Source organism: Adelges cooleyi, unplaced genomic scaffold (assembly GCF_023614345.1).
Source record: "Adelges cooleyi isolate 19-005CV unplaced genomic scaffold, UGA_ACOO_1.1 ACOO_flye_CR_arks_rails_tigmint_CR_PRNA_376, whole genome shotgun sequence".
Taxonomy (NCBI): Eukaryota; Metazoa; Arthropoda; class Insecta; order Hemiptera; family Adelgidae; genus Adelges; species Adelges cooleyi.
The window spans coordinates 8,710,280-8,728,744 of NW_026096053.1; the positions used below are offsets into that span (position 1 = coordinate 8,710,280).

Genomic DNA, 18,465 nt, shown 5'->3' on the forward strand with positions numbered 1-18,465 from the left:
AGAGCTCTGGAAATAAATAAAAAATAATACAATTTGAATATTGATTATTGTCTAATATTGTAATTTAACCCATACTTAATATGTGACTTGAAGAAAAAACTACAAAATTGCAATTATTTTATAAAAATATCGGTGTCTCACGTTAAATCGATCGTGCTGTATAATACCATCGATATGATATATTAAGTGTACTTATCTGTTCTATTATTAACGATCGTAAAAAAATTTTATTTTATATATAAATATACCTATCACTTAACACTGCGGTTATTTATCTTACAGGTGAAAACGTACATAATTTACATCTTCGATGATTTTTATTTGAAATTTAAACAGATATTTTATTTTTAAACACATTATTATAAAACCAAAAAACTAAAAACCTAATTTTTTTTTTTTTTTAATTTTACAGGAGCAGTGTTTGAAAATTCTTCACATAGAATATGAGATACACGTACTTAATAAACTTACAAGTAAAACTTCCAGTGAAACTATGCGTTTTGAGCGACTTCCAATACTTGTACACCACATGGATGTTTCTTAAGTACCTATGTTATATTTTAAGTGCACTTATGAAATCTAATCTGTACTTTGTGCCACACATGTTCTAAATTATCTTAATTGTCTTTTATTTTTTATAAAATTATCACCAAAAGTTTTATTTTTTTACGTAGGTATTAACAATTAGCTCATTCATTTGGAATGGCCTCGCCTGACTCTATAATATACTTACCTAGTTAAGTTAAATAATACTGACATTATAAACCATTCATTATTGGTAAAACCAATTAAAATGAAAGAATATTTCCGTTAAAAAAGGTCTTCCCCCGAGTCTTTTTTTATTAGCGAATTTTTTCAAATAATAACAAATTTATAAATAGAATAATGTTTATAAAATACATAAGTGACAGAGCACAAGTCTCAGAAATCTAGATGTAAGTTGTACATTGGTATGAATTATAAAGTAACGAGTATTACATACCAACAGAAATAATAGTGATATTATCTAGCATCTACCTAATAAAATTTATTAATTTAAACTTAAACTATTTTAGACCCTGTGCTAACTTGTAAGTAATTTTAAAAAAGAAAATCAAGTATGGTTTTTCTATAGGTATATTATGTTTTATTTGTATAAAATACATTTTTTAGTAAATATATCATAAACATAATATCACTTGTATAACATACAAAATGTGTGTAGCACGGCACTTGAAATTAAAAAGTTAAATATTGTTTATCCTCTCGAGAGATAAATGATACATTTGCTATGAAACGTCAAAATATAGAGGTTTGGCGTCAAAAGTTGATGAAATGTTGATGACCTAGTTAAATCTATTAAAATTAATTGAATTATGAGATCTGTATCAGCAATGTGAATGAAGTATAATATATAAGTAATGTTTCACAAAATAGATAGGTGACGTATTTTCCGTGTTATTGTAAAATTATAATTTTGAATTTTATTGATATGAATAATCCATAATATTTTTAGAAAAAAACAAGACAACTAAATCGAATTACTTATGGGTTTATTTAATATGTAAAAATAATTAATAGATAAACACACCTACGTATGACGAAAATATGTTTAAAAGTGAAGTAAATACATAGTATAGTACTAGGTACATACTTCCAGATTTATAAAAAGTTATTTGTTTTATATAAAAGTGAAAAAATCAGTGATTTAAATAGGTAAATCAAATAATTTATAGGCTGCTATTTAACTAGGTAGTTGTAATGTTGCCCTATAAAATAGCCTTAAAACTATTTTGCTTTTTCAAATAAATATTATCAAATACTTATTTTATAGAAAAAAAATTACTATTTAATACTTTCAATTCCTAATAGCACAGGGAAATTGAGAAAATTTTATAACGTGAAGTTTCTTGGGTAAAAATGTGTGTAATTTATATTATATTACGACATATTAAAAGTCGTATATTATGTGATGTGTGATAAATTTAAGAACTACAATTAACAGCCAGTAGTTACACCAATAAAAGTAATTGGCCTTATTCAGCTTTTTCCAAATTGTCGAACTCTCACTCCAGCCGAAAGCCGTGGTAGTGGCAAATGTTTTGAGTGTTGACTTTTTTCCTAGACTATCATTTTGTACAGAATTTTAATTTTTTTTTTCAGCCGCAACCATACACCACAGATGACAGCTATTATCTAATTATCATCATAATTATTTTAATAAGATGTATTATTCGTCATAGAGGCCATGTTTTGTGGTTTTATTTTAACTTCAATGCCTAAGCTTTGGACACTCGACAGTTAAAATATTATTCCAACTCTGTTGGTTTACATTGATATACTTGGTTTGTACTGTAATTATCTGGACCAAAAAGCAACACTAGAACTATTGAAATGTTCAATCCTCTCTGGTCGCCGGCTCCTGTGATCAAATATTAAAGTTCCTGTGATTTATTGGCGTAGACATTAGACATGCAATTTATTCATTAATACTGTTGCAATTGATGAAAATTGAAGTGTTTGTTTGGTTTTTTTCAAACAACAAATTAATGAGAAGGAATAATTAAAAATAGTTTATTAATGAGTTGATGGCACTGACAATAATATTTACGAGTGTTTAGTATTTATAAAGTGGCAAAGCGGAATTAATAACCATCGGTCGTTTTTTTTTCTATGTGATTAATTGAAATTAATCGACTACCAAGTTATTTTCATTTATGCCAATAGCCGAGATAATAATTATTATTATTTTGCATGTATATAAGATCATCACTACACGTTAGCTTGTTTGGACAATTAAAAAACGATAATATTTATTAAGTTATTGCCGAGATCTGTATGAGCAAAATATATGAAATCTAATACTCACTCTTTTTGTTTAGAAATTATTCTATTATTAATTAGAAATTAATAATAATAATATAATGATATGAAATTTTTCCAAGGAATGTGCGTTAGACGTTGGTAGTTTTTTTATTTTAATAATCAAAAGGGCCTTCAAATACCTAATGGACAAAACCTACATTCATACTTTCTTTAAACAATATATATTATAATTTTATTGTCTACTAAAATAGTAAGTAGATACTTTGGTTTGCCACTAGGCGTTTCAACTCTGATTTAGCTCAGTCTACAAAACTTAATTAGGCCACAATGGTTTTTTTTTGTTGAAATATTGTTGCAGCCACGCATACTACCTTTCAAGAAATCCAGTTCAGACAATTTTTTTCAAAAACTTAAATTAGAACTGAAATTATTTCGTATATTAAGAAGTGGGATCAAAAAAATTAGAATTTTGACAAAACCCGTCATTTTAGCCTTATAAAAGCCGTATTTGATGTTAATATTATGAAACTCAAAAATTGAATTTTTAATTTGTTAAAAAAAAACACAATCTAATGTCTCGTCTTTTAAAAAAAGTTAAGAAAACATCTGATCTATTGGGAAAGCTGTACTAAGAAAGCGAGAGACTATTTTTTAGAAAATTATTATTTTATTAAAATTTGATATCATTGATTTGTATCTAAAACTAGTATAGATTGAGAACGCCAGTGGCCAGCCTGTTGACGTTATAAACTCCCTTTTATAATACACGACTAATTATTTCATGAAACTCTATACGCGATCTATTGGCAGCATCGGAAACTAATTTCTAGTGTAGGCACAATTTGGCCATTACTGGCAGTAATTATTTTGTGTAGAATCTATAAAAAAAAAAATTCTCACCATTTAAGGATGATTTAACTTATGATTGAAGTATTGATAAATTTAATTTTTAAAATTGAACCGGTAAGAACGGCGCCATTAGTACTTTATAGCCTATTATACTTACAGCTGTTCTCACCAGTTTAACACGTTCAAGTATAAATTAGACTGCAATAATAGTAATTTTAAACCATTATTAATCTAAACCAATGAGAAAGGCTATTTAACATATTAACATAATAACCCCATGTACCTATACAATGTATATACTTTGTCAGTCTCGATAGCAGTGAAAACGCTTGGTGTATTTATAGCTGCAAAATGAGTTTTAATTTCAACTAATGAAGCAGATAATTGTCTACTAGTCTAGTAAATGAGATACGTAACTAAATCATTTTAATAATGTGTACAATATAGTAGAAATGTTTACACACCAGGACTGGCAGCAAGGTATAGACATTTTTCACCGATATAGAAACCATAGTATTCTATGGGCATATCTTTATTAGCTCTAGTTTAGCCTTTGCAATTGGTTCTATGTCCCTGCCACACTGCACTGAATACAAATAAATATAAAAATGTATTTGATAAATTATGTTTGAATAATAATGAAAAAATTGAATTTTTATACTTGGTGATGAAACTAGGACTGATTATTGAATCAACCTTACTTTTAGAACTATTTCAGTTAATTTTACAAAATGATCCTGAACTGACTTTCGCACTTTCATTAATCACACGCTTTGAGTAATAGATATCTTTCGATATACGTGCCATTGAACTTCATCTACGCCTTATTATAATATAACATAATTTGTTATACATATATAATATATAAATATATATTTATTACATTCGATATTATCAAATAGTTTCAATGTTAAAATTTTAAATTATATTTACGAATTACAAGAATAACGCCTTAGCACAATTTTACTACGTAAATTAAAAATAATTGTCTAATATTCTATAATTTTTTGAACTAAAACACATTTTTTAAATATTTAGAATTGTAAAAACTTCTTTTATTTTTAAATAAAGAATTATATATCAAATAAATAGGAAAAATCTCACTGTAAAATATTTTATTTGTTAACTTTAGTTACATAGTTCAACCTAACTATGAAATATTTACACAAAGTTATATAAAAATAATAAATTAATAATACACAGAATATGAGTGTTATCAAATAATGGTTGAATAATCACATGTTATTATTATAATTACAACAATTATTTATAAAAATAGAGTGCATACAGCATAACTAAAACTAAGTTTTCAAGCTGATTGACACAAAACTTTATACTAGACTTAAACAAGTTCAATATTATTAGGTATCAAATACTTAAGTAATGCCAATTAGAATTTAGAGGTTATCTTATCCACTAAATGCACACATGTTTTGTTATGAGGAGTAGGGGATGTTAAAACTAAATCGAAATAAAATATCTAGCATCAAATGGGTTGGTATATGAAATCTGTATATCCATTAGGTATTACAATATTAGAAAATATGTGATACTTAACTACAGTATTGAGATACATACAATTAGTGGTTGGCAGAATCTTTACTTTTTATGTCTACAGAACTTAGCTCCACGTTTGTAGGTCTACTATCTAATGTAGTCTACTAAACTTACTATTGACATTTTCGAATATATTATTATTTAAAAAAATAAATTAATATTAAATTTAAAATAATAAGGTTTATATAAATATTTTATAAATTATTGAATTAACTTTTAAGAAATGTTTTATAAACTATACATTACATAAAAATGATAATAGATTACGTTACAACGTGGATTAAAATGTAGTAGATATTCTAATTATAATTTCCAATTTGGTACAGGAAGATAAGGATTAATCTGAAACTTAATATCTTCAAAGACTGCGCTTAAGGATTTCGTTTCATTGTTTCTAATGGATTTAATTTTTCTTTTTATCTGTTCAATTGAACAGTCTTGAAAGCTTGCACGTTTGTCTTTAATAATACGGTCATACACTGAACTATCAATTGTTGACAGATCTTTATATTTCTTAGTTTTGTCTGTTAAATACTTGACTTCTTTAGCTGTGAATTTTCGTGGAGGGTGTCTTGGAATATTACTTTTATTTTGATTCTTATCCACATCATTAGTGCCTGGTGATTCTAAAACAGAATAAAATATTAGAGCAGTAGCACAATAGGCACATCAAAAATCGCAGAGGCCATGACTGAAATATATAAGGTTATTTCACATATACCCTTTCTTCATAAAATATTTAATGATAAAAACAAATATGTCAACGTAACGGGAGCCAATACCAATTATATTATATGTACATAGTAAAAAAATACTATATTAATAGTAAAAAAATTAATATCCGCTTATGCTGCCATCTCATTTCTGAAGACAACAATTGAAGACGAAGAGCAATAACCTGTATATTTCAACCATGGTGGAGAGTGTCTTGGAAAAATTACTTTTATATTGTTTCCTTTCCACATAATCAGTACTGGATGAATCTAAAACAGAGTTTAATATTATAGTAATGAAGTAATATGCACATAAAAATTGTGGAGGGTATCTTGAAATATTACTTTTACTTTGTTTCTTATCCATATCATGAGTACTGGTTGATTCTAAAACAGAATATAATAGCATAAATAGGCACATAAAATATGTTCAGGTAACTTAAATGAAACTGAATCATTAATCATTTTTAAGTAACGAATTTGATAATTATTTGGTTATTACAGAAAATAAATGATGACTATACTCTGTTCAAAATAAGTAGCGACCTCGGCGGCTACCTGAAAACCGGTTTTTTATGTGGCTTTTAGATAGCCGCCGAGGTCGCTTCTTATTTTGAACCGAGTATATAGTGGATTGTCCAGGAATTTTATAATATAATATGGGGATGGAATAGTAATAAACTGAGCCCTCCCATCTCTATGGAATATTTAAAAGCTTTATTAGGCAATACTTGATAATATATTGCAGACTACCGAAAAACAACTGAATATTGGTGGTCGGTGCTGCACAGCACTTAATAACTTATATTAAATAAAAATAAATATTCACTTGGCATAATTATAAATTAAAATATTATATACATTTTTACATTATTGGTAACTAAATATTTTACTATCGGTTTAGAGTTTAAAATTATAAGTTTCCGAAAAAGTTAATATCTATTTTGGCTAAATGGGTTTCTAACCGATAATAATATCAAGAGAAATATAAATTTAACTATGAATATATTTAAACATTTTTAGAGCTTAGAATATATAATTTTGTAAAACTTGTTTTGTTTACAACTCTTTGACACAAGTAGGGTTAATTAAAATTTGGGGTAATTATATTTAAGATTAGGTATGGTAATATGCATATATAAATGTCAAAATATACAATTATATGACTTTATTGAAATCAGCTAAATATGTTAGCCGAGTTTTTAAATAGCTGACTTGACATAATTGAAATAACATTTATGTAGGTTAATTAGTTAAAAGGTATTTTATACATCAGGATAACATTGAATTACAATTATTTTGGTAGTTTTTAAAATTAAAAGAACAATGACAATTATTTTAGAACTTTTGGACAATATTGTATAACCAGAATTTTCATATATTACTTTTTCTCAAATTGTGTATAATTTATTTAGCTCATACTCGTAAACACGATAAAAGATAATAAAAAAATGGCACATTTTTAATAATTAAGTATAATTACGCAATTTGTATAGAATACAAATATGCTACCTATTAAATCTATAATAAATTATAGACAAATATATGCTCAAGTGTCAAATATGCAAAAATATGCATTATAAGTTTGCTAATTTGAAATCTAGTCTTAGTAAATCAAATTTTCATAATATTTGGGTATAAATCTTATTTCACTAAAAAAATATGCAGTCATAAATATCCGAGCTTTAGTCATAATGTTGTTTTTATTACCTTGAATTTTTGGAATTTTCTTTATGATCGGTTTTTTGGATTTTGTCTTCAAAATTTCAAGTGTTTCAAATAAATCTAAGTTTGGTTTTTGCAGCAAATTTGTTCGCAGTTCAACATCTGACATATTATCCACAATTAATTTGTCTCGAATCATATTTCTTCGCTCTTCCTCATAAAAGTTACACTCTATAGAAAGGTCATCTAATTCAGAGTAAAAGTCTACAACATCTTGTGTAGGCTTCCGCTTTAAGCTGTTGAATTTATATCTTGCGTAAATGGAATTTGTCTTAAGTGTAAAATAGTTGTCAAAGTTATATAATACACATTCTAAATCGAATTTTGAGTCAAATCCGAAATTGTCATAGATTTCCATACACTTTTCATCCAAGTGTGCAAGAAAATGACTAACGTTGGCTTGATCTGGAAACTGTTCTGCAAACAGCTTGTAGCTATTTCTCCATTTTTTCCAAACATTACTCATTCTTGGCAAATTGGTAAATTCTAATTTCTCGATATTAACAGCACCACAACAGCCACACGACTTGTCCATTTTGCAATAAGTGTTGTCCTACTTATCACAGAACCTAGAAGTGACAAGAGTATACCGTCATTATTACTATTTATAATAGTAAAATAAATTCATTTTTCGTTTAATACCATAATATTGCGATAAATAATTACCTGTATTTTATCGATTGTCATATAATAAATAACTAGGTATAAATTATATTATATTGTATTTTACTTGATTACAATAAACCGCACATTATACAACTAAATATCAAACGACTATAAACAACATGCTTTGTTCAACCGCAACGGACTACCGATCAGGAGGAACGAATATAGTATATACATTATAATTTATACACCTGCAGACAGTGACCTGACAGGGCTGACACCATTGACAATGCCAATTGCCAACCGCGCAGACACCAAAATCAGGCGCCGGACACTGATAATAATTAACACACAAAAACGCGGCGGCCATCTTCTAAGGTTACGGGCTGGGAGGGGGAGGGGGTCGGGTTCGAACCCCCCTAGAGCCAAAAACAAAATTGTGAACGAGTAATATATTATAGGTATTTATATTTTATTGTATAATTGTTACAATGTTACTCTCTGAAGTAATTTAGAACTTGAAGTAAATAGGTAAATATAATAAATAAGAATTTAATAATTATACTTCAATTATTAAGTGTTTAGTGTTTTGTACAGTTTTGACTTTTATTAACTATTAAATGCTCAAACGCATACCTATTCTGATATTAAAAATACGAATTTACAATAATTTTGTATACCTAGCTATTTTACTGTAAACTGTTTAAGAAGATGTACTCGTACATATAACATGATAACTGATAACACAACAATAACTATTGTGATTATTAATTGTTATTAATTAATATATTATCAGAGATGGGCAAAATAGTTACCAAAATGCATTTCAAATACAAAATTACATTTTAAATCAAGGAGTAAAAACTTGTAAAAAAATTACCGAAATTTAATTTGTGTAAAGAAAATGTAAAAAAACGTTTTTTCAAACAGTTTTCGAAAACGTTTTTACTCCCTGTTTAAAATAGTCAATATAAACAAAAAATGTATCTTTATCAGATTCCGCTGATCTAAAATAATTATATGTCTTTAAATGGTCGTCAATCTTTTATTTACAATGAAAGTGACCGTTCTGCTTTTATCTATTCCGTGCCAAAACGCAATACGTATTACCATTGTTTTTAGAACAATAATCAATGTACAGATAAGCGGTAGGATAGAAGTTTTTGGTGAATAATATAATTGATACGTATACTAATATACATGGTACTATAGATAGCTCACTGTTAAAGAAAATGTGTCGTTCATTATAAAAGTGAATTATTTCCTTGTAATTGAGTTTTTTAATAACGAGCTATTTGTAAATTAATTTGTAGGAAAAACAGTACAATTTTATTTATTTTTTCATTTATTGGAGTTGTTTCTCTTTTATAATGAGAGATATGACTAAATGACACTCCATTAAGCAAAAATATGTATATTTTAAAAATTTGTAGTTACACCACTTTCACAATAAACGACCCAAAATATATGCTGCGCGTGATTTTACTGTCGGTACTCGGTACAGGATGATAAGAAAATTATTGAAATTATTAATAAAAACTTTTTACATTTTTATTTGATTTCTATTCGACTACAACGACGGGCGATAAACTGGACGCGACAGGAGTTCTGCGTAATAAACCGGTTTTCCGGTTTTAAGATTAAAAATAAAGTAATATTTAGTTGAATGATAACAAAATATTATGATAAATATTTTTTAAAAAAGCAGTGTGCTCTTAGTTTTAACGTTTTGCTTTTTAATCAAATTTGTCGACTAGCCTCGTATATTTGAATGTAATTTTTAAAAAAACAATTTATACCTACTAAACAAACAGTACTATTTATAATGTTTCAAATATTTCAAAACATAATTCTACATTTAAATATGACTTAAATTAAAGTACATTTTTGATCGTTATTATTATAAAAATAATTGCTTTAAACATTAATGTTGTAAATTATATAGAATTTAATTAATAAATTTAAGTGTTGTAAAATTCCTAATTTTTGATTCGGGTTATGCGATTATTTTTTTGCGCTCAAAATTTGTAAAAGACCATTTACATTCATTAAAAATGTTTACAATAAAATACAATTTCATAATGTACTCAAAATATTGACGTCATATAAAACTTTTGTTATTTCGGACTTTGGAGTGATTTTTAACATTCAATTTCTTATTTTATATTTAATTGCATTGACCATTAAAACTGTCAAATGCCAATAACCAAAAACAACCTCCTAAACGGAAGTGCCTGATCTATTTTCGATTTGATCGTTACAGCAAAATTGTACGTTTATGAAATTATACTGACAACATTAGATTAATAGACACGTTGATAATATAGAATTTGTACTTAAATCATACCCTTTTTATTTTATTTTTTTTAAACAAGGCAGAAAAGAAGTGACAACATTATTTTGGAGACTACTGAATAAATAGTGTATATTGTCTGAATAATTAATTAAATCGGCTTTAATTCTGGTTTTTTTTTAATATTCGGTAAGTTCAAATACTAAACTGTTACACAATAAAAAATATTTCAGTAAAATTACGACCAATTTACACAATAACATACTGAAAATTGGAAAATGTAGTAATAATACAAAACGTTTATTAAACCTAGTTAAAAACACTGGACAGAATTCACATATTGTTTTTATTAACATACTTTAAAAAAGGAGGCAGTTCTCAATTCGTCTGTATATATTTTTTCATCAACAATTTATGGGTAATACCGAGTACGTGGTAATCGACCATTTTTGTCCAGAGAACGTGTTTGAATTGGAATTTTTGTGTCTATTGAATACTGATTTTAATACCGTTTTTAACTATTTTTCTAACTAATTATTTTAAACAGAAACATGTTCTTGAAATCAACAAAAAATAAGTATTTTCAATATTCGTGTTACTTAATTCGTAGAACACTTTATTGTTACAAGTAAACAACAATATCGATGGCATGTACACAGATGTCCATATATATTATATTAACCTTCTACACGTCATCTACACACAATTGAAGACGAAGGTTCACCATTTTACAGGTTTAAATATGTAATGTAATTCAACATTACATTACATTTTTATGTTGAAAATCCAAATTTAAAAAAAATATTTCAAAATGTTTTGTTTTTTCCATTGTTTTGATATTCCAAATATCTTAGTATTTCAGTTATGAAGCATAGTATATTGTATGTATACAGGTGTTGGATGAGGTACATTTTTAGGAATACGCACATGTACGTAGAATTATAAGCTCCTCAGTACAATTATTTAAAGGGCGTTTGTAAAAACGGTTATTGATATCAATGAGACTATACATCTGAAAGTCCCAAAACATTGTGTTTTGCTATGAATTTAACGACACTAATTGTCATGGCTTACTTCGTCTCGTGCACGATTGGTTTTGATAATGAAATTGAAGAGATGGATTACTATCTTGAAAGAGTACAACAAACGGCCGACCTCGATTTTGGACACGGAAATATTCGCGATAAACATATTCTAACTAGTAAGTTTAAAGACATGACACTTGTTGATTTAAAAGTAATTTTAGTGGAATTGTATACGACATTGGAGTGTAGTTACATATTGAATATATATATTCATTCGACTTTTTTTAAATGGTATTTGCTTTTCGAAACTAAGCCGAATTTGACCGCCGACGAAATAGAGATGTATTCTTTTGTAAAAGAAACACAACGTATGCTGACCGCAACGCATAACGATAAAAAATTTATTACTGCAAAATACATCATGTGGGTGTATCTAATTTTTACAGAGAAAATGGCTAAAATCATGAGGCATCCCGAAAAAAATTTTAGTTTACACGAAAAAGGAATGTTAGCGGTTGCCTATCAATCCATTATAAATCTTCTTAATCAATTTATTCTAGACCCACTGTGTAAACATTTATCTTATAAGAAAGAAGAAGTGTTTGGTGATTGGCCGGAAAATACGAGTAAAACTATGGATTTTCACGAATGGACCATGCTACTAAACAACACCCGAAACATCATACTTAAACAATTAGATTTTAACGACAGTATGGGCATGAATTCGATGAACCACAATACGTATACTTTAGACGTATTGCATTTAAAAGGCGTGTTTGACCAATCTGGCAAGTTGAACTATTTAATTAGAAAATTGCTCGTGAATAGTAATTGGAATGAAGTAAAATTCAAATCTCAAGGGTTGCTGATCCTACCTGAAAATGTGGATTGTAATTCTTTGAAGATCAGTTTGTTAAGTTTCAAAGAATTGCAAGAGACAATTCAAACCGACTATTTCCCGTCTCTGGTCCAACAAATAAACCATTTGATAAAATTCCATTCGAACTTCATTCAATTGTTAAAAGTAATCCCGTTACAACTGATTAACAAGTATCTGTTAACAATACTGAATTCAATGCCCAAAGACTCTTGTATTACAAACCGAATTCCACCAATTCTGGATTTTAACAAGGAAATAGCAAATCAACTATCGATCTTTGTAGATATTTTAGATTTAGGGCATGACGAATACTTACCCGGGATAGTTCAGTTCTTTCTTAGATTTTCAGACAATAGACGCCTAAGTCTACTTAGAGTAAAAAAATTTCAAAAATTATTAAACAAATACCTCGAGTGTGCTGTAAAGCAATTTTTTGACGGCCCAATAATAAAAAACATAATGTTTGAAGACTTCAGAACAACACAAATGGACAATTACTGGGCCAACTCAATGGTACAAGCTGAAAACGTGACAACTGAAAAGTTACACGGTTTGGTAATTGATCTTAGAGAAATCATTATATACGTAATAAAAAAAAATATAGCCAATTTTGTCAATTTTAAGGCAATACATTCATTTATCGGTATTATATTCTCAAAAGAGTTTATTAAATTGCAAAAATTCGAAACATATTTTAAACAAAATTTTAATGTAACATGATCACTATATATACTTTAAATTTGTCATCCGATTAATTTTAATTCACGGATAAATACATTTTTTTTAAAATATCAACAATTTTTTTAGTGTATTTTTAATGTTTGATTTTAAATCTAAAAAGGTTTGAACTTTGGAACTTGGAACTTCATAGTTTATGTATAAGTTTAGGGAAATGTATTCAGAGGGGCTTGAAATGACAGTTAACTTTTTTTGTTTTATTAAATTAAGTGTTCTGTTATCTGTTCTTTATATGTTTTATAATAATTAAGGAATATTTTTAAATCATCTGCTATACAGTTTTTTTTTAAGAATTCAAGCTGAACTAAGGAAATGTGTGTGCAACTTTGTATCTTTTGATGAAGATAGGTTCAAAAATACTTCAAATGATGGCCAGGTTTGATCATAGTTAACTACTCGTATGTCCCTAATACCCAGCGATATTAGTGGTCTTTACTATAATATTGAAATCAAACATTACACAATAACACTATTTGAATTTGACAAGAAACGTGCCTGGTTGATATACGGTGTCGAGTGTAAGCAATTTAGCTACATGAAAGAATAGTGTGCTTCACACTACCTGTTTTTTACTTTTTAATACTTACATAAGTAATTTAGTAGTTTTTGGAGAATAACTTTTTGGTTATATCTATTTTAAATTAATCAACATAATTTAATATTTAGGGGGATCAACAATAGGATATTTGTTTTTCGATCGCATATCCAATTCATTTTTGTAGAAGAAACACCATAATTATATAGGTAGTATTGTTATATTATATTTTCTTATTGTTTATCTAATTCTTTTTCAAACTTTTTGAATTCTCTTAACCCTTTCGTTCCTGGAATTTTTTTTTTCGAAAAAAAATCAACAATTTTTTTTACGTATTGCACCGATATTGATTATCAATATAGCTGTGTCAGTTTTTTAATCATCAATCTATACTAGAACTTGTGCTTAAAGATATTTTTGATAATGTTAGTACGTTGTTAATATTTTATTGGATTTTTAAAGTTGAATCCTTGTACGAGGATGTCAGTAACGAAAGGGTTAAATGTTCATTCTGTGTTTTTTCTAAAATGTATAGCATAATAAATAATTATAGTTAACTATAATAGTTATTAGACTAGTTAAGTAAAGACGGAAACTTAATCCAATAAAAATGTAACAAAAAAACAAATAACTTAAAATTACATTTCAAAATTTAGTAATCAAAAAAAAATATTACTAACGAAAAAAACAATAAATGTATGAACGAATTGAAGTTTTTCTAGTTATAAAACTTTTAAAGTTATTTTTCGGCGTATGTATTGGACGGAATTAAATTTTTTTTTTGTTAAGCTTACTATTTTCTCTAGGGGGCTAAAAGGCCGATTTTTGATTTAGCTATCAGAAAAATTGGTTATATTTGTTAGGAAATATTATAAAAAAGTAAACTATAATGTACTTATTAATACAGTAATAAGGATATTTTATTGGTTCATTTTTTTTTTAAAGACTATCACAGTCATTTCTATAGGATAAATTACAATATTTTTCCTATCAAGTCTGATTTGTGCTAAATAAGTATGTGAGGATAGTATTAACTGTAGATTTAACACATTTTCACAATCTATAGTGAAGAACATTATCTATGGGGTAGTATATTAATTTTGTTTTATTCCATACTATTTTTTACAAATAAATTTAAAAAGGAAAAAAATGAATCTTCGCGAATCAATAATTTGTATTGTGCTCAAGTTATCAAAAAACTAAAAATGCTAATCCCTAGTTAAAGTTCTCATCTATCCATTGTACTAATTATGTACGGTTACTGTTAATACTGCCCTCATATTCTCAAAAAAACTAAATTATAATTTATCCTTCAATTATTTTGTTGAAAAATATTCGTTAGGACATCCATTTTTTATCGTTTAATAATTGAAAATTGTCGAAGTACCTCCACTGGGTGTTTTCTCCAATCAAGAAATCAAGCAAAATTATATTTATCCATTATCACTTACGCTTATTGTACATACAAATTGTATAGATTGTGTAATATAAATAATAATAAAAAAAACAATTGAAACATTCATCATATTGTGTAAAGCTTTTTGTTGACATCATTTAATAATTTAAATCATTTTTTATAATTTGAAAAATATTTTTCTCGTTTTTCAGTCAGAATATTAGAGCATTTTTATCAAGATGTGTGTAATGAAATTTATTTGTAAGCATTTATGTTCAACCTTAGATTTTATCCGATTAAGTTCACTGCATATGTTTTATATTAAAACTATAAAAATAATGCAGGTAAAAAAATATACAAGTATTGTATGTAAAATTTTAATTATAAAATACAAGTTACAAAAACGCTCATAATATTTCAAACCTTATACTTTTATCTAAGGTAATGACATAAGAAAAAGGAGATAAAAGGAGAGCTAGTTATTAATAAAAAATAATATCAAAGTATACAATAAATCTTAATTTTATTGTTTGAGAAGAAATTAAAATTGTGTAGCTACATCATTTTACTCATTCATTTTACCAATCCGTAATGGTCTTCGATAATAATAATATGTCTTAAAGTTTATGAATATTTCAGAAAATGGTATGTAAACCTCAATTAAGCTACCGTCATTCCTTATTTTTCGAATTGTAGCATAAACTTGCAAATTATAAAGAAGTAGCTATGGTAAATATTTAATAAATTGTACAAAATTTTATATATTTCTGTTAAAAATTCTAATTTTACATTAAACACTTAAAACTGATATTTTTTGTTATACCAAGTATCGAAATTTTGCAGCTATGTAGCATAGTATATTGTATACACAGGTGTTGCATGAGATACATTTTTAAGAATACGCACAATGTACGTGGAATTGTAAAACAGCATTAGCATTATGGTTCTTTAAATGTATTATTCAAACTGGTCTTTATTCAAACGATTCTTGATATCATACACAAATTCACAAATTATTTTACTGATATATTTTTATTATTGTGTTTTGCTATGAATTTAACGACACTAATTTTTATGGCTTGCTTCGTCTCGTGTAATTTTGGTTTCGACAATGAAATTGAAGAGAAGGAATACTATCTTGAAAGAGTACAACGAACGGTCGACCTAGATTTTGGCCACGGAATTATCGCCGACAAACATATCCTAACTAGTAAGTTTAAAGACATGACACTTGGTGATTTGAAAGAAACTGCAGTGGAGCTATACACGGCGTTGGAGTGCAGTTATATGATGAATATATATATTCATGCGGCACTTTTTAAATGGTATTTGCGATTCGAAACGAAACCGAATTTGGTCGCCAACGAAATAGACATGTATTCTTTTGCAAAAGAAGCACAACGTATGCTGACCGCAATGCATAACGTTGAAAAATATAGTACTGCAAAGTACATAATGTGGGCGTATCTAATATTTACAGAGAAAATGGCTAAAATCATGAGTAATCCCGAAAAAAACTTAAGTTCACACGAAGAAGGAATAATAAAGGTCTCCTTTAAATCCATTCAAAATCTTCTATCTAAATTCATTAAAAACCCATTGTGTAAACATTCATTCTATAAGAAAGAAGAAGTGTTTAGTAATTGGCCGTTAAATAGGCATAATACTATGGATTATCACGTATGGACCATGTTACTAACGAGTACCCGAAAAATCATACTTAAACAATTAGATTTTAACGACAGCAAAGGCGTGAATTCGATAGACCACAATAAGTATTCTTTAGACGTGTTGCATTTAAAAGGCGTGTTTGACCAATCTGGCAAGTTAAACTATTTACTTAGAAAATTGCTCGTGAATATTAATTGGAGTGCAGTAAAATACAAATGTCAAGGGTTGTTGGTGTTACCTGAAAATGTGGATTGTAATTCATTGAAGATCAGTTCGGTAAGTTTCAAAGAACTACAAGAGACAATTCAAACCGACTACTATCTGTCTTTGGCCCAACAAATAAACCATTTGATAAATTTCCATTCGAACTTCATTCAATTGTTAAAAGTTATCACGTTACAACTGATTAACAAGTATCTGTTAACAATAATTAATTCAATACCCAAAAACTCGCGTATTGAAGACCGAATTCCACCAATAATGTATTTTAACAAGGAAATAGCTGATCAACTATCGGTCTTTGTCGAAATTTTAGATTTAGGGCACGATGAAAACTTATCATCAACAATTCGGTTCTTTCTTACATTTTTGGATGATAGTCGTCTAAGTTTACGTATAGTAAGAAAATTTCAAAAAAAATTAAACAAATGTGTTGTGTATAATGTAGGGCAATTTATTGACGGTCCAATTATAAAATACATAATGTTTGATGAATTCGGAACAACACAGTCGGCCGTGAATACCACCTCAATGGGACAAACTGATTACATAATTACTGAAAAGCTACACGGGTTGTTAAAAGATATTAGAGGTATCATTATGTACGTAGAAGAAAATATAACCAATATCGTCAATTTCAAGGGGATACATTCATTTATTGACATGATATTCTCAGAAGAGTTTACTAGATTGCAGAAATTGGAAACATTGTACAAACAAAAGTTTAATGTAACATAATCACTTATTTACTTTAAATTTGTTAAATGATCAATTTAAATTCACAAATCAATACATTTTTTTGAAAACATCACAACAATTTTTCTAGTGTATTTAAAATGTTTGTATTTCAATCTCAATAGGTTCAAATGGTTTATGTATAAGTTCAGGGAAATGTATTATAAGGGTCTTGAAATGGAATTTGTTCTTTTAGCATTCAGGTTAGGGATCTCTTCGCTTCACTGTTGGCAGTGGCTCGGTGTTCATTTGGCTGGTGATGTGCTCGATGTTAGAGGCCGACGGTAATCTACTGTAATTTTTGTGAAAATGTTTCCATGTTGCATCTCGTGTAAAGCATGAATTTTTTTATCACCATAAACTTCCAACCTAAGAAATTATTGTAACCCGTTATTAATATACTTATATAATAGTTTTATATTATAGTTAAGTCGTTTACAGAGTACAACATGTATGCCTAAAGTAAAAAAAGAAAGCAAATGAAGAATTTGTATTAACCATTTTTCAAAACGCACACATAAGCCCTTTTGTAGTCACGTTTACTGAATCGTAGAGATACATCCATGGTTATATTTCAACGTATGTTTTTGTATAAATAATGAATCTCCAACAATATCAAACAAATATTTAAGCATTATGCCATTATATAGGATAACCAAAATATGACTAAACGAATCTAGCTGGGAAGTTTGATTGAATAAAATGGAATATTGTTTAT

The 18,465-nt window shown here is 27.6% G+C and overlaps 1 protein-coding gene across 1 annotated transcript; it reads right to left on the minus strand.

Moving 5' to 3' along the window:
- Positions 1-4,939: 4,939 nt before the first annotated feature.
- LOC126840580 (uncharacterized) lies at positions 4,940-8,481 on the minus strand. The gene is made up of 5 exons (XM_050576429.1): positions 8,316-8,481; positions 7,635-8,218; positions 6,270-6,311; positions 6,153-6,194; positions 4,940-5,837 (listed from the first exon to the last, which is right to left on the minus strand). The coding sequence occupies exons 2-5, from the start codon at positions 8,182-8,184 to the stop codon at positions 5,515-5,517; spliced, it is 957 nt and encodes a 318-aa protein (XP_050432386.1). The 5' UTR covers positions 8,185-8,218; positions 8,316-8,481; the 3' UTR covers positions 4,940-5,514.
- Positions 8,482-18,465: the final 9,984 nt, after the last annotated feature.